The following is a 26,074-nucleotide window of genomic DNA, read 5'->3' on the forward strand; positions in this document are numbered from 1 at the left end:
TGCCCATGGCAGGGTTCGTCCCCAACAGAGAGAGCTGATGTTACTTTATGACCCTTGTTTTACATTCTTGATTGCTACCTTCCTAGTAACACTAATGGGTGCTATCTTGTCTTCCTCCTCTTTCCCCCCTCACGGTGCTCCAAAACTTCAGCTGTACATGTTTTTTGGTGACAGTTGTGGATGGTTAGCCACTATTTTGTTCAAATGCATTCGCCATGGAATTGCCTCTTTGTCCATCTTCTCCTCCTGTTTTAGGGCTGTAAAAACCAATGGTTTCAGGTAGACCTGGGATATGGGAGAGTGACCGCTGCTTGCAGTGCATTACCAGATACCAAAGACGCCAAAACACTGAGCGATGTAAGTGGCCTTCCTGCCGCTTTTGTGCTTGTGAGCTGCTGAAAATACATCCTGGGAACTCGGGGCAGAGCCGGTCCCCGTCCCATCCCAGCCTGCGGGGAGATAATTCAGGAACCAGCAGCCCGAGGGCACCATCTAGTGAACAGCCGGGACTGCACAAACCTGAAATGGGCAGAAATGGAGTGAAAACTGGGATGGGGGGGATTTCCAGGGTGTCAGCTCAGGGGATTGAGGAGTCATGTTTTGCGCTTTCCCTCTACTCCAGTTGATTTTTAATTTTCTCCATCAGGTCCCCCCAGAGAAGAGTCTTTGCCCCACTCCATCCTTCGTGGCAGGGATATTGGCCTGGAGCATACCACACTTGCTGCTCAACCTGGCCAGTGGCATTGGAAAGATGACGGCATTATGTTTTCTCATTTGTGGGAAAAAAAAAAAAAGAATAATAAAGGGTTATTTCTAATCCTTTGTGAGGGGACCCAGGTGTGAGGAGCGGAGTGATGGAGGCAGATCTGTTGTGGGGCAGGTCTGAGCTGGAAGCACAGGCTGTGCTTTCAGCTGAGACGAAGCCTCCCTTTAAATGAAAAATTAAAAAAACACCATAGATGCTCTAACATGTCCCCATCGCCCCAAGGTGAGCTGGCAGGGGAAAAGCAGGCTGGAAGACCACAGGTTTGGTGCAGAGCTTAAAGCTCCCTGAGATGATGCAGCAACTGGGGATAAAGGAAACACCACACCACACTGCTGCTGCTTCCAGTGCTGGTGTGCTGAGCTGGGTCCTCTCCCCATGTTGCCATACTGGGAACTGAACACCTTGCCAGGAGAAAGCTGTCCTGAAGCACTCCTAATCTAAAGGTGGCACCTTCAGCACTTCATGGCCCCTGTGACCTATTGACACCCAGCCCCCCCACGCTTATCCCTGGGAGTTTCTTTGTGTTTTGCCTGCAGCAAACCTACCCATGCACCCAAAGCATCCATGGAGCAGGGACTGAGAGGTACAGGGTTATTTGGGTCAGGCCACCCCACCTGTCCATCCTTTGCAGCCCCCTTTGGGGTCAGCTGCCTAGGGAGGATGGAGCTGCCGGGAATTGTGCCTTTTCCTCTCCTATGCACACAGTCACGATGGTTAGTTAAGTGGCTTGTTTTTCATTAGGAAAAGACTGTTGCTAGGCCACCCCGTTCCCCGGCGTTGGTCGGGAAGGGGTTCTGCAGCCAATCCGGGAGGCTGTGCTGGGGTTTGCACACGCACACATCACGCACACCCCTCCTGCAGCCCAGGTGCTAAGCGGCTGCCAGATGTGCCTATTCATTTCCACATCACACCTATCTGCTTCTTCCGGCCAAGCGGCTTATTAAAGCTCCTGAGATTTTAATTTATACTTGGCCGAGAGTTTTCTCCCTTCTAATTTACGCTTAGGGGGTAGAGAGGGGTGATGGTGGGTGGGGGTACTGATGGGGTGGGGATACAAGGGGGCCGGGTCCTCCCTCCACTGTGGTCTCCAGTGAATGCCTGAGCGAAGCCTCTGCTTTCTGACTGCAAACAGGGTGAATTGTTCCTCTGTGTCCCCACAGCGAGGGGACAGACAGCCTCAGGCTGGGGGCTTGCTCCAGGCTGTTATTGGGTATTGCTCCTCTCCAAGACACTCATGTTGTGATTTTCAGGGATATCCTGTGTAGCCAGGTATTGGGGGGTTCCCTCCAACTCAGGATATTACATGATGTTGTGATTTGGAGTTTACGTGGCATTTTGACCACACGTACCACAATAACCAGAGCCAGCAGCAAAGCTAACCAGGTGTTTGATCAGGGGATGTTGCTCCCAGCCATGGTCCCCATGCAAACAGCCCCTTGCAGCTGGGAGAGGTGCTGGACCATGGTCAGGCATTAGCGATGCAGGGTGGCCTCTGATCAGACAGATCCCGGGCACAGGGACTCCCAGTACAGCTGCTGTTCTGCTGTGGTGCTATTCCAAGTACCCTATAGGTGTCCAACAAACACCCAACAGAGCTCTGGTGCATGGACAAGGCAGGGTGTGAGCAGAGCCCAGGATGTGAGCAGAGCTCAGGATGTGAGCAGGATGGAGCCTTTCACAGCTGCAAAGCTCTCACCGTGCAGGATAGGAATAGACACCAAAACATGCAGAAAAACGTAGCAATGCACATGAAACTCAGTTTCTTAGTGTCCCCCATGAAAACCCCCATGTAGTAGGAGGGAAGCTCAATAAAAGCAACAGAAAGAATTGGATTGTGTCTGCTGCTCAAGGAGAAGCTGTTGCTAGACAGAAGTAAAAGCCGTCACCAGCAGCTCCCATTGGCTCAGCCCCACTCCAATGACGGGCTTATCGGTTACCTGCACTCGCAGCTGGCTGGAAAAAACTCATTTGACAATGTTTTCCCTCTGATAAAAAAGCCCAGTGCTGGATTCATGGGTTTGGGTTAATCATTGTTCAGAGTTGTTGAGATAATGGCTGAGTTTTCTGCAGATTCTTCAATTATCACAAAATTTAGCATAAATTGTGAGACAGCCCAACTCTCCTTCACCCGCCTAAAGATGCTCAGCCTCCTGACATGAGCAGCAGTGGGGCCTCTTGTGGGATGAGCCGGAGTGTGTGAGGAGCCCAAGCGTGTTCAGCCATGGCAACTCCGAGCTGGCATGTTAGTGAATATTCACAAACACCTGTGAAAATCCTGATTAGCTCTCAGGGGGTGAAAATGGGCCGAATGTCACCATTTAGATTATTCAGAGCAAACATCGTTGTCAGGGAGCAGATTGCCACCACCCCTAATCATCCATGTGGGGTTTGCTCAGCAGCAGGTTTTGGGGGGCTGGGGAGCTGCAGCTCAGTGATGGGGTTTTCCAAGCCCTTCAAATCTCATGCAAATAGGCATTAAACCCCAAATTTGTTTCTCACCCTCCCTGAGTGCTGGAGATCATGGCAAAGCTTGCAGGGCATGTCAGCACCAAAGAGCAGCCGGCCTCTGCCTGCCTTGCTGCCCCCAGATTTGCTCCCAAAGCAGGGAGGGAATTCAGCAGGAGGGTTAAACAAGCGAAGTGGCAATGGGGACAAGCTCTCAGTGCTTTGTGCCAATGTGCAACCCCAGGGCTGTGCTGTGCTGCCAGGAGGGCAGGCAAGGAAGAACCTGCCCTGGACCACCATAGATGAGTGCTTAGAGAAATCTGTCCCTTGCCTGGAGCCCAAACCAGGCTTCCTCTTGAAAGAGGGTCTCACTGAAATGTTTGAATGGTCAAGACTTCAGAAGTGGAGGGTTTTTTTCCTTAATTATGCCTTAGGCTGACGGCAAGGCAGGCTGAGTCACAGGCTGCTAAAACCTTATGGCCTTACACCTCCTTTGGCAGCTTTTTCCAGCTTCATCCCTACATACCTGTGTCTTCCATCAACCATCACAGGGCAAGTCAGTGCTATGGGGTGGTGAGATAGGGGGCTGGAGGGGCAACAAATTTGTCTGCTCAGGTGGACAAACAAGCTTGGAGCTGTGGGATGCCGCATGAACTCGAGTGCCCCCCGAGAGGATGCAGTTACATGGGGCAGGTTATATGGCCATAAGCAAAGCATCCCTCTGCTGTGTCTTTCCTCTGGGTCTGCTCTTCCAGGAGCAGAAGACAGTGCTGCTGCACTGCCTTTGGAATGCCACCATCATCTGACAGTTGCATGCAGGCTCACTGAGCTTTCACCTTTCCTACATCCTCGCTTCCCTCCTGCCCCACTGAGAGAGGTGGAAAATACAGAGAGGAAGAAACAGAAAAACCTGCCCCACCTGTGCTCCTCTTGCACCCCTCTCTGTGCCCTGTGGGGTTCAGTTCCTGCCATACCTTGCCAGGTCCCGCTGACATTACATGGCATTGTGCTGGGGCTCAGCTGAGCTGCACCCCGAGGCTGGCACAGAGAGTGGTGCTGGCCCTGTTTTACAGCTTGCTGCACCAGGAACACACCTGGGAGAAACTGGAACAAGCAGGATTCAAAGACCTACTGTGAGGCTGTGTTTCCTACCAGGTCTAGTGGAGAGTGCCCAGATCATGCACTCACGGCAGAGCCCAGGTTATTGTATCTGTTGAAGGACGGTTGTGTTTGGGCCATTGTGAGGACCAAGATTTTTTTAGATATGTCAGACACGTTTCAAAGCATTTCTGAGCTGTTCCTGGCTTCCTCTACCAGGCAGGGAGGAGTTAAGAAGGGAAGTGCAAGATGTGCCTGCTAATGGCACTGATGTGTGCGTCAGGTGTGCCTGCGTCACCCGGCTGCCTTGGCCACCTCCCAAGGTTGGGGCTGAGCTCTCCTTACCTCCCACGGCCTGTTGGGAAAAGCCTGAGATGATCTAGCCTGGCTCAGGGGGTCGTGGGCTCCATTCCAGTGCTGGCTGCTGTATCCCAGTGTGCTGCACCAGGCTCCTCAAAGTTCCCAGAGTGCTGGCAGCCCTCCAGCCCCCTCTGCCACCTCCTGTCACCCCACTCCCAGGCAGTGGGACTGTGCTAAAGGGCTACTGAGGGCTGACCTTGAGGCACACGGCAAAAAAAATACCAATTTTCTATAACCGTGGCTGTTCAGTTCCCTGGGGAAGAACACAGCTCTCTGCGTCCAACCCCCAAACCCTCTCTGGTGCTCCCACACCCAGCTGGGGCAGCCCCATATGTCACCTACAGGCAGAGTCACTGCAGGTGAGCATCACCCTGTCCCCACACCATCACAGCAGCCCGTGGCACAGCTCACCAACATTCTCACTGCGCAGAGGCAGCACAGCTCTCACTCACAGATGCTGGGGGAAGGAACACTGACCTGTGAGGTGGGCAAATCCCATCAATGCCTCTCCTTAACACAGGGAGCTTCCCGAGCTGGGACAGCCCAGCTGCTGGAGGGTGACACAGCAGGATGCTCTCTTGCACTGAGCTTTCTCCAAGCAGCTGGAAGTGCTGGATTGCAGGGCTCCAGCTGAGCCCATCCCCTGCTCCTCCTGCCTTCACAGGGATATCCCCAGAGCAGAGGACAAGCCTGCACCCCAAGGAACTACCTACTCCAGCCACTGTAAGGCCACACAAACCACCTTTTCCAGTTGCAGGTGGGTTTTAAGCCCTAGAACATGGCATGGTACTCAGGCCAATCTCACCCCACCCTCTTGCTCTTGTAGAACTGCCAGATCAAATCATGCAAAATGTACACAAGGGTTTAGCATTAAGAGTTTTTAATTCAGAACTGGACAATTATGTCAATAATTTATTTAAAATGAAGTGCATTCTATGCTCTTGTCTGTGCTGGACACTGATTAGATCCAGGCTTCCTTGTGCAGCTGGATCCCTACAGATCTATCAGGTGTGGTGGGATTCATCCAAGAATCCTCCAAGAGCTAACTGATGTCATCACAAAGCCTCTCCCAACGATTTTTGGGCACTCTTGGGAAGCTGCAGAGGTTCCAGCTGACTGGAAGCTGGCAAATGTTCCAGTTTTCAAGAAGGGCAAGAAGGAGGACCCTGGAAGCTACAGACCTATCAGTCTCACTTCAGTGCCTGGTAAAATCACGGAAAAGATTATTCTGGGAGGTATTGAAAAACACCTGGAGGACAACACAGTCATCAAGCACAACCAGCATGGCTTCATGACAGGAAAGCCCTGCTTATCAAACCTGATTTCCTTCTACAACAGGGTAACCCACCTGGTTGATCAAGGGAAGCCAGTAGACATTACCTTTTTGGAGTTCAGTAAAGCTTTTGGTACCGTCTCTCACAGTATCTTTCTGGACAAAATGTCCAGCACACAGGTGGGTAACCATGTCACACGATGGGTCAGCAACTGGTTCACAGGTCACGCACAAACAGTGAATGGGGTGACATCAGACCTGTCACCAGTGGGGTTACACAGGGCTCCATCCTTGGGCCAGTTCTCTTCAACACCTTCATTAATGACCGAGGCACAGGACTTGAAGGAATACTAAATGAGGGGATTGTCCCGCTCTGCTTTACACTGGTGTGGCCTCACCTTGAATATTGTGTGCAGTTTTGGGCACCACAACATTAAAAAAGACTTTAATCTGTTAGAGAGTATCCAAAAGCAGGCCATGAGGATGGTGAAGAGACTGGAAGGGAAGCCTTATGAGGAGTGGCTGAGGTCACTTGGTTTGTTCAGCCTAGAAGTGACTGAGGGGAGACCTCATTGCAATCTTCAACATCCTCATGAGGGGAAGGGAGGGGCAGGCACCAACCTCTTCTCTTGTGACCAGTGGCAGGACTCAAGGAAATGGCATGAAGCTGAGTCAGAGGAGGTTTAGGCAGGATATCAGGAAAAGGTTTCTCACCCAGAGGATGGCTGAGCACTGGAACAGGCTCCCCCACAGAGCTGTTCATAGCACCAAGCCTATCTGAGTTCAAGAAGTGTTTGGACAGTGCTCTCAGGCACATGGCAGGACTCTTGGGGTGTCCTGTGCAGGGCCAGGAGTTGGACTCTGTGATCCTGACACAACCCTTCCAACTCAGCATATTTTATGATTCTATGAAATAAAGTGAGGAGGAAACGGGTTGTTTACTGGCCCTGGATGGTTTGCGCCTTTGGGCATCAGCAAAACACCTCAGTCCTTCCACAGGAAAACCTGCCACATCCATCTGGGACAGGGACAACCCAATGGAAGGCATGGAAGATGTCCTGGTAGCCCCCATCACGTGCCCATGGGAGCTCCTCCAGGCTGACACCAGGACCATGCTCATCCCAAAGTGACAGATGAACACAGTGCAGCCACAGCCCTCATTTCTGTGCACGAGCTAGAGGCTGCAGACAGCCTTTCTGGGAGATCACTGCTGTTCAGGTGTCACCGTGTCTCCATCCCTGGCAGGGCTGGGTACTGGGCAGAGCCCATGGAGTACAACCCCTGGGGAAGGAGGTCAGCGGTCACCTCCACCTTTCAGAGCTGAAGGCACCAGGATAGCCCGAGACACATGGAGGAGATGCTGTCCCCCATCACAGGCCGCTTGATATCAGGTCTGTGGGCCAGTACTGGTCATCCAAGTAGTGGCTGCTGTCTGCAGTGGGGTCTGTGATGGGGCTGGGGGGCCGGGGGGGCAGGCTACGGGCCAGCTCCTTCTCCCACTGCACCTCCACCAGTCTGTACAGCTCCATGGCTGTTTGAGCATCTTCCACCGACGAGTGTCCTTTGCAGCCAACCTGAGCAAAGGGAAAAAAGCCCCAGTTAGATAAAAGGGGCAGCAAAAATCCCACAGGTCATGTTGTCTGCTTGCTCAGAAGTACACAAATGCTGTGGGTTTTGCAGACAGCAGAGGTTTGATGCAACCAAGGAGATAGAGATATCTCTTCAACACTTTCTGGAGGGCACAGGTCCTTTCCATGTTTTACTGAGATGCTTAATGGTCAGCTTGGGAGGTCCTGGGCTCTCCCAGCTTATTTACAGCCAGAGGCATAGGGTGACCAAGTGTCATCTCCATGTCACAAAAAGCACCCATGGAGGTGGGAGGACCAGGCTGACCACACAGGTTTGTAGCTAACCCATGAATTGCTTCCCATCTCAAGGTTCCTGGTGCTTACCTGGATCCTTTTATGGAGCAGGTGCCTGGCTAAGTTCTTGAGCGAGACGTTGGCCCTGACAGGCAGCCCTGCCTTCTGCTTCAGCACAGGGATCTGGCTGGTGTCTCGAGTCCTGTCTTTCGGGTGGAAGTACTTCAGGGCTTGGAAGTCATTGTGGATGGCGTGTCCTACCACAATCTTGTCTTTCAAGATCTTCAGGATCTGGAAGAGTCAGAAAGGGTTAGACAGGCAGTACAGCAAAAGAAACACCAATTAAGCACAAAATAAACCATTTTTTATTAAATTAAGCTCCTTGACTTCCAGTTTTTAGGTTACCAGAAGGGAGCAACCACCACCAAACCAACCCACTGCACAGCTTCAGAGGCTTTCCATCCTGTGGTTGTGTCTCTGCCTCAGAGCAGCTCAGCATGAGCCACCAAAAACCCTATTTGTGCCTAGCAGACAACATACTGGGTTTTGTTTGCTTGTTTTTTTAATTTCTCTTTTCCCTCACCTCTGCCTGGGCAGCCTTGAAGGGAATCGCCCTCTTCATGTGCTGCTTGGTGATGCCGCTCCAGCGTGTCCGGAAGTCCACAATGGGGAGCTCGGGCTGAATGTACTTGTCATAGATGACATCCCCCTCGTAGTTCACCACGGAGCACCGTGCCAGCTCGCTCAGCCTGCCCTGAGGGCCGGTGCCCACCATCTCACAGTCAATGGCCACGTACTTGCCCGGGCGCAGGACCAGCGAGGACGTTCGCACCTTGGAGCTGCCGTTCCCCTGGGACAGCAGCACGGAGTGGTGCCTGGCTATGCTGTCCGGAGAGGCAGATGGGGACAGGGATGCGGAGGTGACCCGTCTGGGCTTGGGGACCTCGCCAGAGTGCTCTGTCGTGATGCCATCTGCCTTGGTGAGGGTGGTGTGTGCCTCTGGCCCTGCCACGGTGGTCTGAGTGCTCCGGCGCCCGTGGGGGCTCAGCAGCCCCTTCTGCTCCAGCAGCACCCGGCGCTCCAGGAACCGCTGGTGCTTACGGCTCTTCTTCTTGCTGCGGCTCTGCGGCGAGCCGGGACCCTTGGGGGCCTGAGGGCAGCCCCCCATGGAGGGGTCGTGGGTGCCTTGCAGGGTGGGCGCGCAGACCTTCGGGGTGGGCAGCAGCGGGGTCATCTGCCCTTTGCCAGGTGGCATTCCTGCTGGAGCACGCACAGGGGGCCATGAGTGCCGTGCAGTCCCCGTGCTCCCCCGTCAAAAACGACGTGCACAGCCCCCAGGAACCCCCCCATCCCGCAGGCACAGACAGGGGCCATGGGGCAGGGAAAGGGGGGGGGGGGGAGGTACACAAGGACACACTGCCACACCCTGTCCCCACCCCTTTGCCGCTCTTTGCCCGGTCCCCAACTGCCCCGTTCCCGGTCCCAGGGCCCTACCCACTCTCTTGCCGATCCGCAGCCCCCCTGCCACCCCACTACCCCCTGCCCACCCCATTACGCGCTCCCCAGGGCCCTGTCCGCCCGTCACCCGGGCTCTCTCTGCGTCGCTCCGGGTCCCAGCGCCCTACCCGCCTCGTCACCCATCCCCACACCCGTGCCTGCCCCCCTGCTCCTGCTTCCCCTGCTCCTGCTTCCCCTCCCCATACCCCCCAAAACCCCCTGTCCCCGCTCCTGACCGGGCCCGGCGCGGTCCCCACGTGTCCCGCCCGGAAGCCGCCGCTCACACATGCCCGGGCAAGTCCCGCCGTGGCCACGCCCCCTGTCTCCCCATTGGCTGAATGGCGGGTGATTTGCATGCGGGGGCGGGGCCCGGCGGGGCGGGCGGTGGGCGGGGTTTCTGGAGCCCCGGTTATAGCGCTGGGGTGGGAGGAATTTGGGAATGTCTGAGCGAAGTACTTGAGGATTACATCCCAGACCCAGGCGCTCTGGGCTTCAGGACTCTCTCACCTGGTGGGGAGGGCACCTTCGGGGTGGTGGGTTTTGGGGGTGGGATACAATTTTATGGATATTTTGCGTGTTTATGCGTAATTGGTCAACGGAGTGTTACCGGAATCAAAGTTGTGACATAAAGATAACGTGCGCGAGAAACAAAAGCGCACAAAAAGCAAATTCATCTCTTTGACGCAAGTTTGTTGTTTTAGGAGGTTAACTATGGTGATTCAGTTTGCCCCTTGTGTTTCGGAGGGTGCTTTTTATTTTGGGGCACACAGCTCTGTGCCCTGAACAGAGAGAGCCCCCTTTTTATTTTGGGGCACACAGCCTGGCACGAATACGCTGCAGTTTTCCTGTGTGTCTCCTGCGGTGCGGTGCTGGCCCTGTGAGCATCCCTGCTTCTGACGGTGGGGTGGGCTGAGGCACAGCAGCTCCTGCAGGGTTTGCATCCTCCAGGCTGTGCTTCCCAGGGTTTGGGGGCGGGGGCAGCTCTGACCAGGACATGGTTGAAGGTGGGGTTTCAGACCCGCCTCTCGTTGCTTCACTCTCAAGGCTCACAAAAGCAACGTCCGAGGTGGTCAGAAGTGGAGAAGGGCCACAGGCAGCCCCAGCCACCAGCTCGTCCCCACGCCTTCCTTCGGTGTCGCCGCAGAGGCCGTGCGCCCTAGGGCAGACTGTGACTTGTTGTGGTGGGATGAGCCATACAACAACAAAATCACTAGTCTTCCAGAGGGAACCAGGCACCGTGTCCATCCTTGTCCCACCGGGCCCTGCTCTGAGCATTCCCTCTCCCTGCCACAAATGGGGCTCACAGGGATGCAGGGCAAGCGTTTCCACGCTCTGTCGCTCCCCTTTTTTACCACCCATGAGCTTCTTCAGCCTGGTCACAAAGAAAAGATTTGAACACCCCATGATTTATTTTTTCATATTTCTTTTATGTTTTATCTTTTGGCCAGTAAACCTCTTCCTTAAATCTGTTGTTCTGTGTTTTGCATCTATTTCTTCCATCCCTGCTATTCAGCTAATTAATTCCCTTTTAATAAGAGTCATTCAAGGGTCCCATAATACCTTGCTAAGGAGCCCTGACAGGTCTCTATGTAGAAATTTATACTGTTTTCTGGTGGTTTTGGTGAAACTGTGCATTAACAGCCCTTGGGGATAGCTCATTTGGTATTCCCACACCAGCGATGAGTCCTGATGTGAGGGAAATGGGCTTGCACTGCTGGTGGCATTTCTCCACCAGCTCTGGGCAGACAAGGAGGTGGTGTCACTGCCTGCTCTTCTCTTTCACATCCTGTATTGAGACAAAAGGTTAAAGTGCCTCGACCATTCCGTGGTTGACAGCTTCTCCCCAGACACATTGCTGTTCCATTTATGGGTCTGATCACTCTTGGCTTGTCCACAACCCATCCATCTCCTTTCCTTTCCCAGGCTGTATATTTTACAAGATGCATGTGATTCTCTTTGGCAGTGCAAAGCTTTAGCTGTACCCTCATGACTACACAGAAACCTCGACAGGAGAAATTATGGCATGTGTCACCTTGCTTTCCCAAGGTGACCAGGCTTAGGAAATAGGACAGTGCAGAATGCAAGAGAACACTGCTGAACAGTGCTGTCATTTTTCTCCCCTGCCCCAGATACAAGGATAGAGGTGAAAAAAAGTCAGAATATCTTTGTATGGGTCCATTGGTGTGCCATGGCCTCCTGTGATCCCACTGACCCCTGGGTTATCAGTAGATGGTTCTCACACAGTAGAAGGTTCTCCCCTCAGCAGAAGCCTGGTGCTGAACAGGGATGCCACTCACCTCCACAAGGTCCTGTGGCCATGCTGGGGATGGAGGGTTTGGCACTAGACGGTAAAAATCCTGTTCCAGATGTGGCAGATGAGCTGAGATGAAGGCAGAGCGCGCCAGAGCCCCAGAGAGGTTTCGTCGGTGTTTGCACAATTTGAAATAATAATGAAATCTGTAAAACTCTGGGTAGAGCACGACTAGAATAACAGGCTAAATTTGTCGGATGAATAATTTACTAGAAGTGATTGGCCTCGCTCCAAGTGAGACGAGCACCAGCCTGGTCTCAGGCTGAGAAGCCTGAGTGTCTCTGTCCTCAGCTGGGAGCTGATCCCTCTCCTGCCCACCAGTCACTGCTCCAGCCATAAAAAGCTGGTCTCCAGCCCAGGTGCCTGTTCCCAAGTCATCACTGGCCAGGGCTACAGGGATTCCTGTCCCCTCCAGAAGGTGTCCGCTGTTTATTTTCAAGGCGCCTGCTTTGCAGCGTGGAGGTGGTGGCAGTGGGTGTCTGTCACTGGCTCCAGGCCCATGGACTCACCCATCCTCTGCCTCTTTCCTTTCTCCAGCCATTTCTCTGTCCTCGGCCATGGTGCTGAGTGGATGGAAGAACAGACACATCCTGACATTTGGGATGGGAAGGGAGATGAAGTCCCAGTGCTGAGAGGAGACGGCGACTGCAGCCTCGGCAGCCAATTAATGTGATCATGTTTATGAATGCGGATCAGTAATTCCAGGTAAACTCCCCAAGAGCAGTGCTGCAGGCGAACAAAGCCTCCTGCCCACCTGGGAGCCTTCCAGCGGTGCCTGCCAGCACCAGCACGTCCCTGCTGTGACTCTAAACCGCCTCATTTCCTAGTGCCAGCCTGGACACGCATCATTTTGTCTCCTATTACCTCGATGACAGAGCTCATCTTTACAGTGTTGGTTGCACCATGTCCTCCTGGACTTCTTTGTTCCCTCCCTGCCAAGGGGGATGGCTGGTGGGAACGAGGAGCTCAGGCACAGGTTAACTCAGAGAAGGCAGCAAGGACCCAGCTTTGCCTCCACGGGTGATGAGGGTCTGTTTCATCATCCTGGGCTTTGCAGGCTGCACGGTGAGTCCTCATCACCCATCTCTGGTTGGGGAACCCCACCAGGGCTCCCCAAGCTGCTCCCATCACTCTCAATAGGCTTGTGGCAGGCTGGTTTGTGTCCACCAGCATCCAAAAGATCAAACAGAAGCTGGGAAGCTACAGAAATAGGTTGGGGCAGTGACTGATCCCTTGCTGGGCCTGGTTTCCTTTAGGGAAAGAAAGTGTCGTCACGAAGGTAACACCTGGAAACACCACCACCATCCTTCAGTGCAAGGGACCAGCTCTGGCAGCGGTGCCACCTGGCTGAAGTGTCACCAGCTGGTGGCACTGAGACCACCAGCAAGAGGGTGTCAGAACAGACAGGCACCATGTCACTCCCTGGCCTTCGCCGGGATGGGTCCATAGCAGAGGTTCAGCACGGAGATCCCCGTGGCACCCCTGTGTTGCCATGCTGAGTTCCCCATCCTCAGCTTTCCCCCCGAGCCCACTTGTGCAAAACCTCCAGGACACTGTATCCCTCCTGGATAAGGGTGGGGATGGACTGTGTGCTACAGCACCCACTCAGCCTTGAAGATATCCTGCTGTAAAGTCCTGCTTGGAAAGCAAAAAACCTTGTCCTTTCCCTTGGAGCACCAAGAGCCACTCTATTTCTCTCACACCTCCTCCAGCACTCCACGGGAATTGCGTGTATCCCTCCAACATGGACAGACCTCCTCCTTAGCCATGTCCTGGAGGGTGTCAGTGCTCCAGGGATGCTGACAGGGATAAGGAGGGATGCTGCCTGAGCAGGAGGTGAGGGCAGAGGATGCTGCCATACGTCTCCCACCTCTCTCCACGTTTTCTGGCTCACCCCCAGGAGAGCAATGAGCAATTACGGGCCACGCGGAAGCTTCATTATTGCCCTGTCGTGGCCTCGCTTGACGAGATGTTTTATTGCCAAACTTATTAAAAGTGAAACGTGTGGTTTCTGCGTGGCAATTTCCTGTCTGCAGTGATAAGCCGGGCTCTGCCTGCTGTGTAATAAACAGTTATTTTTATGTACGGCTCTGTCTGGGGTGACAAGGAGGAGAGAGGGCCTGGCTCGTGTTAATTGCGATGGTTAATGGGATCTATATCGGGAACAACATGTGAGGGGGTGTCCTCCCCCTGCCACGCTCTGCAACACAGGGGCCTCCTGTGGTTTCGTGCTCTGGGTGGACTGTGCAGGGTCTCCTCCCTCAGTACAAGGGAGTAAGAGGGATTAGTCTGAAACGCCCTTGCCTGCCTCATCTCAGCCTTTTCTCACAAAGGAGAGACCTGCTGTGCACCCCCCTGAGACTCCCAGCCCTGCAAGGGTCTGCCCTCGAGCTCCACTGCTTCCACCCCTGCAGGTGGCTGGAGGGAGTTCCAAATCCTGGGGGCTTTGCTTCAGCCTCCCCAGATCCTCCTGTCTGCCCAACAGCCAGTGTGCCAGCAGTGGCATTTGCAGGTGATACCGGTGGCCAAAGCCCAGCACATCCACCGCGTCACCTCCCACCATCTCTCCTTGGGTGCCCGTAGGAAACAGGTGCTGGAGAGGAGACAGCAGGAGCAGTAAATTCAACAGGAACGCTACTGTCAGAGAAAACCCTGTCACTGATGGGCTTGGACCGGCAAAAATCTGATAAATATCAGCAAAGCTGATAAATATAGTTTCATTTTGTCAGAAACTATTTCGTCAGAAACATTTTGTCATTAGGTGTGCGGTCTGCATTTTGGTTTAATTATATCACTTTAATGTATTTTGAAAGGAAACAGCTTTTTAAAATGCAAGATGTCAAAACTGCATTTACAAAAATCCTGATTACCTTTTTTTTTTTATTATTTTGATTTTCCAGACCTGGCCAAAGCTATTAGTGGAACTCAGGCTGAAACTGCATAACTTTCCCCAATAAACAATTTGTCAGAAAAATTCCTCCTGGCTCTGGGAGATCTGTTCGTTATTTGTCAGCAGTCAAAACCTTGTTGGGTATTTCCCATCTGACTTCTTTTCTTAACAGCAGCTTTATTGGTCTGGGAATTAACAGCGGAAGATGCGATACTTGCTATTCATTGCAGTCATCCCAAATGCCACTCATCCCATCAAGCCATGGCTCCACAAAGCAGAAGCCCCTGTCCTTTCTCCAATGCATTACTTTTTGGTAACTATAGAGTATTTTATCCCCCAATTTCCTCCCTGCATCCTCCTGATCCTTGCAGAGTCCACCAGTATCCCGAGGCTTGGAGACACATCAGGTCCCCCCATCCCTATCCCCCGCATCCATCCACATCCCTGCTGCCCATCTCAGCCTCTTGCTGGGCAAACTGCCTCCACTGCCAGCTCGGGCCCTCATTAATTTGTATTGCAGCGTGTGTCGCGGGCTGATGTGTAATTAGAGCTCCTGAAGCCTGTCTCATGCTGTAATTGCCATGACAGGGGCCACAGCATATCCGCTTGTTAATTAGTAAACCACAATATCCCGGGGGCTCGTTGAGAGCCGCCTTAATTGTATTTCAGCTGGAACAGAGGGATAATTACCCTTTGCTAGCGCTGCCACTTTTAAATTCTTTAAAAAAAAAAAAGGAAAAAAGAGAAAGGAAAACCCAAATTGAGCTCCTCTCCCTCTCGACAGCCATCACTTCTACCCTTTGGCTGCTCAGGGACCTGGTTTTGTCCCTGGGCTGAAGAGGAAGGGCTGTAGAGCTCAATGGGTTGGGGACAGGATGCCAAGAGCTTTGCAAGGGGACACACACAAACTGGTGGTGACTGAGCTGCCCCTGCTCTGAGGGCACTTCTGTGTCCCTGCACATGGGGCTGTGCTGGGAACCCCATTTGTGGATGCAGGCTGGCTTGCTGGGAGTACTGTTTGCAGGGAATCCCGCCCTGGCCACCGAGCAGCCCCCTGGCATCACCCCCAGGCACTGCCTGGGCTACCTGCACAGATGGTTTGGAGGAACAGCCTGTGTCCAGGGAAGGAGCGAGCCAAGGTCTCCAGGCTTTCCACTGGATAGAGGGGCTGTAGTCCCCTCAAAATGCTGGGAGCTGCTGTGGGCTTCAGGAGGAGGCTCTTGCAGGATCTTGCAGGGCTCGGTGTAACTGTACGCTGCTGCCAACAGTGCGCTTGTATTCCACATCACTCAGCATTCCTGGAGCACCAGTGCTGAGTGGGACCTTGGTGCTGGAGGTCTCTGCTCCTACAAACCCTGTGGCAGCGTGGCCCGAGCCTGCTTGGCTTTAATGGACCCCAGAGGTGGATCATCTTCTTTCTCAGTTCCTTTCTTTTCAAACCTCACCTCAGTGGGCAATGGGAGTCTTCTGGGACCTGGTTAAAGCTTTTCCCTCCACGGGAAGGATGTCCCTGCAGGGTATGAGATCGCTCTTGTAGTGATCGTGGGGGGAACACAGGGCTTTGGTGCGAGATGAAGGAAGTGCTGATGCTCATCATCACCTTTCTGTGGGTCCCACAGGCTCCAGAGCCCCTCTGCAGGGGAGCTATTGTCTGGTCAAAGATCTCTGGGGAAGGTTAACCTGGGAAGAGAAGCTAACGCGTGACATCCGTCCCTTTTCCTGTGCTTCTCCCCGAACCGACACAAATAGCTCAGCCACCATCAGCCCTGCTGATGATTCCTGCTGTTCAAAAAATCGTATAATGGACAACTGGCCTTCAGGACCTGGTTTGTGAATTGGCTTAAATAACAGTCCTGGCTCTCCCCTGGGAAGCTACATGGAGGTCAGCCTTGAAGAAAAGATCAGTACAGTGGCTCCAAGCATTAGTAAAAAGACATAACCAAAGCAAAGAGCCTTGAACATAATTACAGCCTAAGAGCTGTGATGGGAACTTGATGACCTAAAACCATCTCCTGGACTTTAGTGCAATCAACAGATTGACACTGCTGGGTCCTGAAGGTTGGTTTTTGGAAGCTGTGCACCAGGGTTGAATGCCAGAGCAGGCAGAGAAGCAGCACAGGTGCCTGTTCCAAAGACTGGAGCTAGAAAAGGGTCTCAAATGCCATGGAAGAACCAGATGGAGGCAACCACTGGAACGCTCTGCACGTAATTGAGGGCACCTTCAAGGGTGAGCACGAGGTGGCTGCCCACCTCCAGGATGCTCCTGCTGCTGCCATGCAAGTCACTATCATTAGAGCTGGGAATGGAGTTTATAGTTGAGTAACCACAACAACTTTGCTCAAATTAAACAACATACTGCAGGTTAATTAGATTTCTTACAGCTGCCTCCATTAACTTAGCCCTGTCGCCTGCTGTTGGAAGGGGATGGAGCCCCTTTGAAATTCAAAAGCATTATCAGCAGGAGATGTGGATGGCTGTCTCTCCCTGGGCACCCATACCAGTGTGGGCATGAATGGCCACCTTCTCTTCTCGGAAAGTCCTTAGTGCAAGAGATGAGACCAGGAGGAGAGGTAGTTGTCCTCCACCAGCAGAGGGTCTGGGCTGGATCTCCCCACCTGGCATTTGAAACCTATCTTTGCCTAAGATGATCTTTAAGAAAAATAGGTATTTTTGCAGTAGAGTGTCTCTCTCATTATCCCACAGGGTGCCATGTGAATGCAAATAAACAAATGAGACCCCTTCAACAACATCTGAGAATGTGGCTTCATATTTTTAAACCAATTTCCTTGGACCGTGTCAGGGCCTGTTTTGTGTTTGCTCGACAATTATGTGGCTAATGAGGACAGCCACGGTTACATCAGGCGGGATTAGGAAGAATAAGGCATCAAATGTTGCAGTGCATAAGACAACTGTAAACTAACGGGGGCTCGGAGGACATGTCCTGGGGGCAGGTGGCTCCTCACAGGGATCCTGGTGCTGTTTGGAAGGAGATGGAGCAGGCAGCAAGCATCAGGCAATGGGCAGGCTGACCAGAAGGTGAGGGAGATTTCTGGCTCCTGCATGGTGGCCGTGCATATGGGAAATGAGAAAGTCAAAATATTTAGGGAAAGTAGCACCAAGCACATGACCCTGAGTTTGTCCCATGGAGGCAGAGACAGACATGAGTGTTCTGATGGAGAATGAGGCACCAGCCAAGCAGGAGCACCTTACAGACCTCAGCAAAAAGAGGTCAAAAGCAATAGGGGAACTGAGCCTCATAACTGAGATCACCGAGACATTGGTATTTTAGCTGAAACCTTCCATCCTGGCTCCCTGACAGTCAGCACAGACCTTTGTGCAGCGTTTCTAAGATGGCTAGGGCCATCTTCCCACCCTCCTGAAGAGGGTGAGGAAGTAAAGCAGGGACTACGCCTGGTGCTGCAGTGAGGCCCCACTCCCTGTGTCACATGGGGACCCATGCACAGCCAGCTGTGGCTTTCAGGTGCCTTCTCCCAGCCACCTCTCTGCCAGCTCTTCCTCTGCCTGCTCTGCCACGATGATCGCCCATCGATCAATCGTCCAGATTCTCCCTCGCGTGCCTGATGACTGCACCGCTGCTCCCAGCGGGAGCTCTTGGTGTTCAATGAATTCCTACAACCGCAGCACCCCACGCAGCTCTACTGGGAGAGCAGCCAGGGTGGCTGTGCCGCTGCCCAGAGGGGCCATGTTTATTCCCCTTTGGAGCCTCTCCTCCTCCTGAACTCTTATCCTGCATTTCAGCTGCATCTTCTACAGAAACCTCTCAGCTAAAGTGAACAAGGACAGGTTCACCTGCAGATGGATGGATGCACAGCTATGACCGTGGCAGAGGTGCCTCCACATGTCCATATGAAGACTGGAGCAGGAGACTGCCCAGACCCAACAACCTCAAGATCGAGATGTCAACCACCCTTAAACCACACTTCTGTGCCAGCCCTCTGATGCACACCACAGATCTTGTCACAGCAGGGCACAGAGCTGAGCATCTCATCCTCACATTCCTCATCCTCCCTTGCCAGTGCCATCAGGAAGCTTAACCTCAGAGTCCAGTGGCTCACCAAATCATTCCAAGGTCTAGGGGCCAAGGGGAAGCAGATGGAGCTCACAGATACAACCTAAACCCTCCTGCTCACTCTGGTCCATGCCCAGTCTCAGGGTCTCACCCCAACTGCAGGCTGTAGACCTCAGCACCATGCCTGCCCCTTCCCTCTCCCTGCTATGGCCACCCACCTGTGCCTGCCACCCCCCTTCCTGGAAGAAGATGGCACGTGTGCTGAAGAGCTTCCCTTGAGCACAAGCCACTGAATTGCACTCCAGATGACTAATTTGTGCCCTAATTGGTGTGGAAACGAATGCCAGAAAGCACTGGAATACCGAGAACTGAAGCTCTCCATCTTGGTTTCCTTCAGGGAAATGGTCTTAATTAAGTGTCTTGCAAACAGATAATTTCCAGCTACGTGTTGAAACAGCAGCCAGGGTGGAGGGTGTGGCTGACACCGGTATCTTCTCCTCACTGGGTCCACATGCTAAGCTAATCCAGGGTGCAGATTCCTCAGACCTCTCCACCTCCAGGGCTTCGCCAGCCATGCCTAGACCTGCAGGACATCCCCATGGCTCTTGCACCTCCCCTAGTGTTCCTCAGCCCCAAGGGTACCTTCCCATTTTACCAGCGCAGGCTGTACTGACTCTGGTGGTGTTGAGTCCATCCCTACGATCTCCACCAATGTTTTCATTACGGTTGTTGAAGATTTGTGTCACTCATTAATCAACCTTGGGCTCTCTGCTGGGCCTCCTTCTGGGTGTATTTCCTCTGGTCAAGCAATTGAATCCCTACTCCCCATGGTGGGTGGTTTCAGCAATCCCACATGTCCGGCACTGCTTCCTGCCCTGTCGATGGGAGCATTCCAGAGGAAGCATTCCAGCAAAATGGAGTGGCCTCGTGTTGCTTTGCTGGGCATGCTGGAGCCCATGGCAACCTGCTGGCACTATGGGAGACACCCAGTGACCCCTGGCACAGGTGGGAAGGGGATTCTGGGGATGCAGGCTGCCACGGAGAGCTGCTAGACCTGGCACTGCTGCCTTCAGAGCATGGCTGGCATTGAGACGCCCAAGCCCCTTCCCCTTCCCCATGGCCTCGCTGTGCACAGCTGTTCCCTTAGAAATAGCTGTTGCCATGGTTTTTCCAAAGAAAACACATCTCTCTCCCCCTTCCCCACCACCACTCCCCACCGCCTTAACCTTGTGACAGCAGTGATGACGTGGCTCCCTAAGAAAGGCCACTCCACGTAACTATGGTAACAATTAGCTTTCTCTTGATTTTACCTTGGGGGTGATGCTGGGGAGAGGGACCCAGAGGTGCTCTCCTGGAGTGGGTGCTTCCCCTGGCCCTGCACCCACAGCCAGGGCTGGCATATGCCAGCTTGCCGCTGCAGCATCCCATGCTGGACCGTCACTCAGACATAGGCATTTCTGCAGTCCCCCTTTATCTCAGATGCTGGAGACAACAACCCCATGCCTGGTACAGCTGGATGAACCCCAGAACCCTACACAAGCCCTAAGCATCTCAGCAAGGCTCCACTGGCCTCCAGCAGTGGCTGGTGCAGGGAGCAGTGGGGGAGCACCCCCTAAGGCATGGGAACAGTGGGAGCACCTGCATCCCCCAGATTCACTACGAAGAGTGGGGAAAGGAAGGGGTAAGCAGCCAGTTGTGGCAGAGAAGGATTGGGAGCCATCTGAGACTTCTGGGCTGGGACCATGGCAGGGGCATCCGTAGCCTGGACAAGGAGTCTGCAATGGTGCCTCTGCTCCCAGCAGCAGGAGGGTAAACACGGTGCGAAGCCTCTCCTTAGGTACATCAGAGTCACAGCTGCCGACTGCAGCAACTAAAATAAGCGTTTTCCTGCTTTTTATTCCTCTGAGCCCAGCAGAGCCCACTCAGCACCAGGAGTGGATCTGGAGTCTATTCTTAGCTCTGCAGGGAAGGGAGCGGGAGTCCCTGCGCTGCTGTCGTGCAGGGCTGGGGGCTGCCGAGTCCCATCCCCTCACGGTCCCCAGGAGCCTGGCCTGATCCCAGGGTGGCATCGAGGCAGGAGTTAGGGAGACAGTGGGAGGGAGGGATGCCCCAGCACCTCTCTCAGCATCACTGCAGGATTCAGCTTTCCTGAAGGAGAGGCTGCAATGCAGGTGGCTCTGGAAGGAGTCCCCACTCTTGCAAAGCTGCTCTTCTGCGTGGGCATGTGGGGGTTGGGGGAGCCTCAATTCACAGCTCCCACTGCTTCTGGGGATGGGAGGTTTAAGGGGAGTTAAGGAGTCCGAGCTGAGTCAGCCCTCGTCCCGTGCTGTGCCAGGATTGGACTTGCTTTGCCCAGCTCCAGCCATGAGGTGCTGCCACTGCCCACCCCAACACTTCCCACTGCTTTCTGGCTGCACAGCACTGTGGCCAGGGAATCAGGGAGCCACAGCATCCCCACATTGCACTGGGGGTCCTGCTTCAAAACGTGGAGAGATTTGGTCTGACTTCCAAAGCAGCCTGCAGGAGCACCAGGCAGAATGCAGGGAGAAAAGCACCCATCCTGGCCGCACTGTGGCCAGTCCAGCACTCAGCTCTGCTCTCCATCCCAGCTCTGTGAGGAGCAGGGGAGGCTGGGGGGTGGGCAGGGATGCAGCTGTGCATGGGGGGCCATGGGGAAGAAGTCCCAGCTCCATAGCAACAGGTACTCTCCACGTAATGGAGTCCTTTCCGCTCGGCCTCCGCAGCCGCCAGCCTTATTCACATGGCCATAAATAATTCAATTTTCTCATTCACACACATGAATGCTGCGGGCCGGGGCTCCGGGTGTGCTCAGCCTCCATCTGTCTGGGGGGGGAAGGGGGAGGCAGGGCCTGATAATAGACTCCAGCATTTGTTTAACGTGGATGAGTGTGGCCAGATGGCCTGGGGACAGGAGGAGGGAATGGGGAGGTGGGAGGTGAGGGATGCTCCAGGGTGCTTCTGGCACCCTGAGCCTTCCCTGGATGAAGAGGGGAGGAGGAGAGCAGGGGACTGATGTGAGGATGAGCTATGGCACCTCCAACTCTAGGACCTCCAAATCAGCCTTGGAGATGTGGACTTTGGGGCTGGGAGTGGGTTAGGTGAGTTCAGGCAGCCCTTCCTCTCACTATGCCTTTGTTGCCTTCCTGACGGGGAAGAAGGAATGGGAGAAACATTGGGCTGTGCCATGCCAAGGATCTCCCTGATTCCTGGTGAAACCCCATTTCAGCATGCACTGGGAGCAGGGGAGTCAATCTGTAATCGAGATAATTTAGTGGAAGATGGTGAAGGGGAAGTGGCAAGGGGTGCTTCCCATCACTGCCTTGACCCACACTGCCAGGTAAGGGCCAGCAGTCCCCAAAATAACCCCAGAGAATAACAACCCCAGTGATGGAGACACGTGGCAGCTTGCTGGTGCAATTAGCAGGATCCAGGCCATCCCCTGGCAGGGGCACAGCGGGCCTGGCAGGAGAAAACAAGGGAATTAGCTGGGTTAAGAGGCTGTGCTGGAAAAGCCTGCGTGTCATTGCTGAGGAGCCGGTGCCTGCTGCGTGCACACGCCGAGCCAGGCTGGGAGGTGAGGGATGCTGGCTACTGCCTAATGGCATTGGTTCCTCACCTTTCCTCCCTGTGGCTTGGGCACAGTCCAGCCTGAAGCATGCCAAGAGCAGCATGAAAGCTGGCACCTTCTTCCCCTCATGGTGTTTGACCAGAGGGAGCCGTCACTCCAGAACACAGTAATATCCTGAGCCTTGGGTGGGCTCAGACCCTGATGAGAAAATACAGACCAGGGAGGAGCCTTGAAGGTGGAATTGGCCACTTCACCTTAACTCTGCCTCCTGTGGGCAAAGGGTTGTATTCCTCACCACCAGAGCAAGGTCTGAAACTCATTCCCCACCCAGAGAAATCCCTGTTGGAGACCCCATCCCTGTGGCAAACAGGCATTTAGCCTCAAGCTCAGGCACCATCTCAAATTAAAGACTACAATGCTGGCAGAAGGAATTTGGATGATGCCAGAAGGAGGGTCAAGAAAGAAGCCCGCGCTTTGGCAGTGTTATCCATCACCAGCCTTGGAGGAGTTTCCCCTGAGGGAATGGGGGAGGTGGAAGCGCCTGCCGGGGAGAGCTGGGAGCGTAACCGGTGTTCCCTGGTTCCACGACGTACTGGGGTAGGACACGTGTGTGTGTGTGTGTGTGTGTGTGTGTGTATTTGGGTGCCCTCACACAGAGGCAAGAGTTCCCTTCTGGTTACATGCTCCTGCAGGATTTTGAAGCAGGAAAAGGCCAGCTACACAGTGCATCCCTGGACCGCTGGGCTCAGACAGCCACTACTCCACAATTCCTCCCGCGTGCTGTACATCCTTTGCCCATTCCATGTGTTCATCTGCACGAGCCAGACCCCACACCCCGTGTCTCTTCAGCTCTATTTGCACCTTTTAGAGCCACTGGAAAAGCAGGCAGCCCTCACCCATGCCTATCTACTATTAAATCAGCTCCTGCTTTCCATGGCTGCTGCTCAAGCAGCCTCTGCCCCATGCAAAGTGCAGGGAGGGGATGAGCCTGACTGCGCACCTGGGAGTCAACACCCGAAACATCCCCTGCCACAAACCCTTAACCCCCTCTGAGCTTTACCAGTGGAGCAGCAGCCTTGGCCTTCCCAAAGCCTTCCAAAGCAAGTTGAGTCCACCCAGGGCTGCCCTGTGCCACGCTGGGGTGCTGAGCATAACCAGAGCTCCTAGATTTACAGACGGCACTCACAGGGTGTGCCTGTGGCAGCAACGGGGGCAAAGGTGACAGAGCATCACAGGGGGCTGCGGGTTTTCCCTCTAAATCTCCCAGGCCATTGTCGAGAAGTCCAGGCTGTGTCCCTGCGCTTCCGCTGCTACCAAGTGGGCAAACACCAAGGCCACCCAGGCAGAAACTGCCACCTGTCAGACAATTCACATTTTTGCTACTTCCACTCAAAAACCAGGCCCAGCCTAATCTGTCTGCATCTTTTAAGGGATGGATGGCAGAAACATGCCACTGCCTATTCCTTCAGATCCCAGCACTGCAGAAGCGGGATGTAGACAGCCCGACTCCAGCAGGATCCCAGGGTTCCGGGGGCAGCTGCATCCCTGGGTTTGCTCAGATCCTCAAGGATGGGCCACAGAGTCAGTGCCGTGTGGTCCCCTGCCCATCCTGCCCCATGTCCCCATGCCAGCTGTTCCTGGGAAGGCTGCAGAGGCAGCCCAGGCTATTCACCGTGGGGTTTGCCCACTCACTTTGCTCCCATGACAGCCAACCCTGTGGCACCAGCGGCTCTGTAGCTGTTGGGACTCCATGCAGGCTCCAGTGGATCTGGAACTGCAGGCAGCTGTGGGCTTGGGAAGACCTTCAAGGACTGCTTGGTGGAAACTGCTGAGGAGTTTGGTGACTTGCATGGTCACCACTGGGGTATGTCCGGTGGGAAGGGACATAATCTTCCTCTCAGGGTGAACACACACACACCAATCCCTGCACACACATCTCCAACCTACACTTCTCCAAGCCTCTCCCAGACCCTTTTTCTATCTCGCTCCCTGCCCACACATCCAAGTGACACCAAACGGAGGCACTTACCTGCCGCTCACCCCATCGGAGCTGGAAGGACCGTGGGACAAAGCCCTGGGGACAGGGCAGAGATGGTCCTTCCTTCCCCTAAAATGAGGAGTGCAGCTCCTCTCCTCCTGCCCTTGCCTGCTCCTACAGCCTGCACCATGACTCCTGGCATCACTCGTGGCTCCTGGAATCACCCGTGGCCCCTCAGGGCTTGGACATGGTGGGTTTCAGGTGCACGACATGGTGCCAGCTCTGAGGGTCCCCTTCATGAGGACCACTGCAGGGACAAAGAGATGCTCAAGGCTCATTCCAGAGGGCTGGCACAGATGGAAGGCAGATGCTCTGTGGTAGTCTGGGAATGCCGTCTGACAAGGGATGAAGACCCTGTAGACCCCCCACACACCTCAGTGGTACCCCAGGCAGGAGCATCCCAGCCCCTTTTTGCAAGCAGGGAAATGCCACCTCAGGGGTTTTGTTGTCCCAGGGATTGCTCTGTCTTCTGTCCAAGGTGTGGGTACGCCATCCAGGCTTTGGATTCCCAGGGGATCCCTCCAAGCTGCAGCCCCAAACGCTGCCAGCGTTCCACGCTGCCAGCAGCGTTTGGGGCTGCAGCCCACCGGGGTCCCCAGTGGGACAGGAGGGCACGGAGCGCAGCCTTACCTTGGAGAAGCCTCTACAGGGAAGGGATACGGAACCCTGCTTGGAATGCCCCGGTCCCGGGAGAGCTGCAGTGATGGAGGCAGAGGATGCGGGGATGAGGTGGGATGGACGGGATGTGATGGATGAGATGGGGTGGGTGGATAGATGGATGGATGGATGGATGGATGGATGGATGGTCTGGGGGCTGCAGGTTACCCCGCTCTCAGGTGCGGAGACAATAGCCAGGGCTCCTGTTGCAGCTGCAGACTGTCTCTTTAAACCCCTCATCAGCCCACAGGTGGCCCTGTCACCACCGTGGTCATCCATGACGTCATCGGGAGGGAGGGAAGGGGAGGAGGAGGAGGAGGGGGGAGAAACGCGATTCCCCTCCACAGCAAAAGTCCCCGAGCGCCCATGGCAACAGATTGCAAATGTCACTGCGCATCAGCCGGGAGGAGGCTGCGGGGCTGCCCCCCCTCGGGGGACACGGCGGGGGGACAGGGCTGGCACGCCATGGGTGGCGCGGGGGACACAGAGTTGTCACTCCCATGGATGGCACCAGGGGGAGGAGGGGGGGCAGGACTGTCACCCTGTGATGGGTATATGGTGGGAGACAGGGCTGTCACCCCGCGGGCGGCACGGTGGGGACAGGACCGGTGTCCTGTGGTGGGGGTGTGGGAGGGGACAGGGCTGTCACCGCACACGGGGAGCTGGCTGTGGGTTAAGCAGGTGGGCAGCTCCAGCTCTCTCCGTGGGGTGGGGAGCAGCTGGATGCCCCCCCAGCCCGGACACCCTGCAGCAAGGGTGGGTTCTGCTGTCCCCCTGCCCATGAGGGTGCTGGTCCCTGCCCGTCCCCTGTGCTTAGGGAATTCCTGTTCTCCAGCTGTGGCACTCACCCCCAGCCATGCCATGGGCACCCCGGGAGGACCAGGCACCGCCCAGCTTCTGCCCCTCTGGTCCTGCCTGTGCTCTGCACCTGCAATGGGGTGTTTTGCAAAGGTCAGGAAAGTTTTGGAGGGTGTTTAAAGCATATCTTGCCTTCAAGCCGAGACAGCACCAGGAGCAAAAAAAGGGGGCCCAGTTCCACACCCAAGGACCCCAGACCCACAGACCACGTGATGGTGGTGATCCCATTAACAGCCTCCAAAATTCATTCAGTTCCATTCCAAAATGAGTCGCTGGTGCCATTTAAAACCAGAGCAAGGAATGCTGTGGTGGCACATGAAAATGTGCAAATGTGTACATGGATCCCCATGCCATGGGAGCCCCAAACTCTGAAAATATGATTGAAGTAACTCCCCAGATT

At 54.5% G+C, this 26,074-nt stretch overlaps 1 protein-coding gene across 3 annotated transcripts; it reads right to left on the reverse strand.

Moving 5' to 3' along the window:
- Positions 1 to 5,580: 5,580 nt before the first annotated feature.
- Positions 5,581 to 24,983, reverse strand: AEN (apoptosis enhancing nuclease). 3 transcript variants are annotated; one of them, XM_050309700.1, is made up of 4 exons: positions 24,790 to 24,983; positions 8,388 to 9,064; positions 7,895 to 8,095; positions 5,581 to 7,516 (listed from the first exon to the last, which is right to left on the reverse strand). In XM_050309700.1, exons 2-4 carry the CDS (start codon positions 9,057 to 9,059, stop codon positions 7,313 to 7,315), a joined length of 1,077 nt encoding a protein of 358 aa, XP_050165657.1. In that variant the 5' UTR covers positions 9,060 to 9,064; positions 24,790 to 24,983; the 3' UTR covers positions 5,581 to 7,312. The 3 variants fall into 3 exon arrangements, with proteins under 3 accessions (XP_050165657.1, XP_050165655.1, XP_050165654.1); XM_050309698.1 differs by lacking the exon at positions 24,790 to 24,983 and adding an exon at positions 9,538 to 9,605 and having other exon boundaries at positions 8,388 to 9,061; XM_050309697.1 differs by lacking the exon at positions 24,790 to 24,983 and adding an exon at positions 9,538 to 9,604.
- Between the last annotated feature and the right edge of the window lie 1,091 nt (positions 24,984 to 26,074).

This window comes from Myiozetetes cayanensis, unplaced genomic scaffold (assembly GCF_022539395.1).
Source record: "Myiozetetes cayanensis isolate MyiCay16 unplaced genomic scaffold, myiCay2020 scf14, whole genome shotgun sequence".
Classification (NCBI taxonomy): domain Eukaryota; kingdom Metazoa; phylum Chordata; class Aves; order Passeriformes; family Tyrannidae; genus Myiozetetes; species Myiozetetes cayanensis.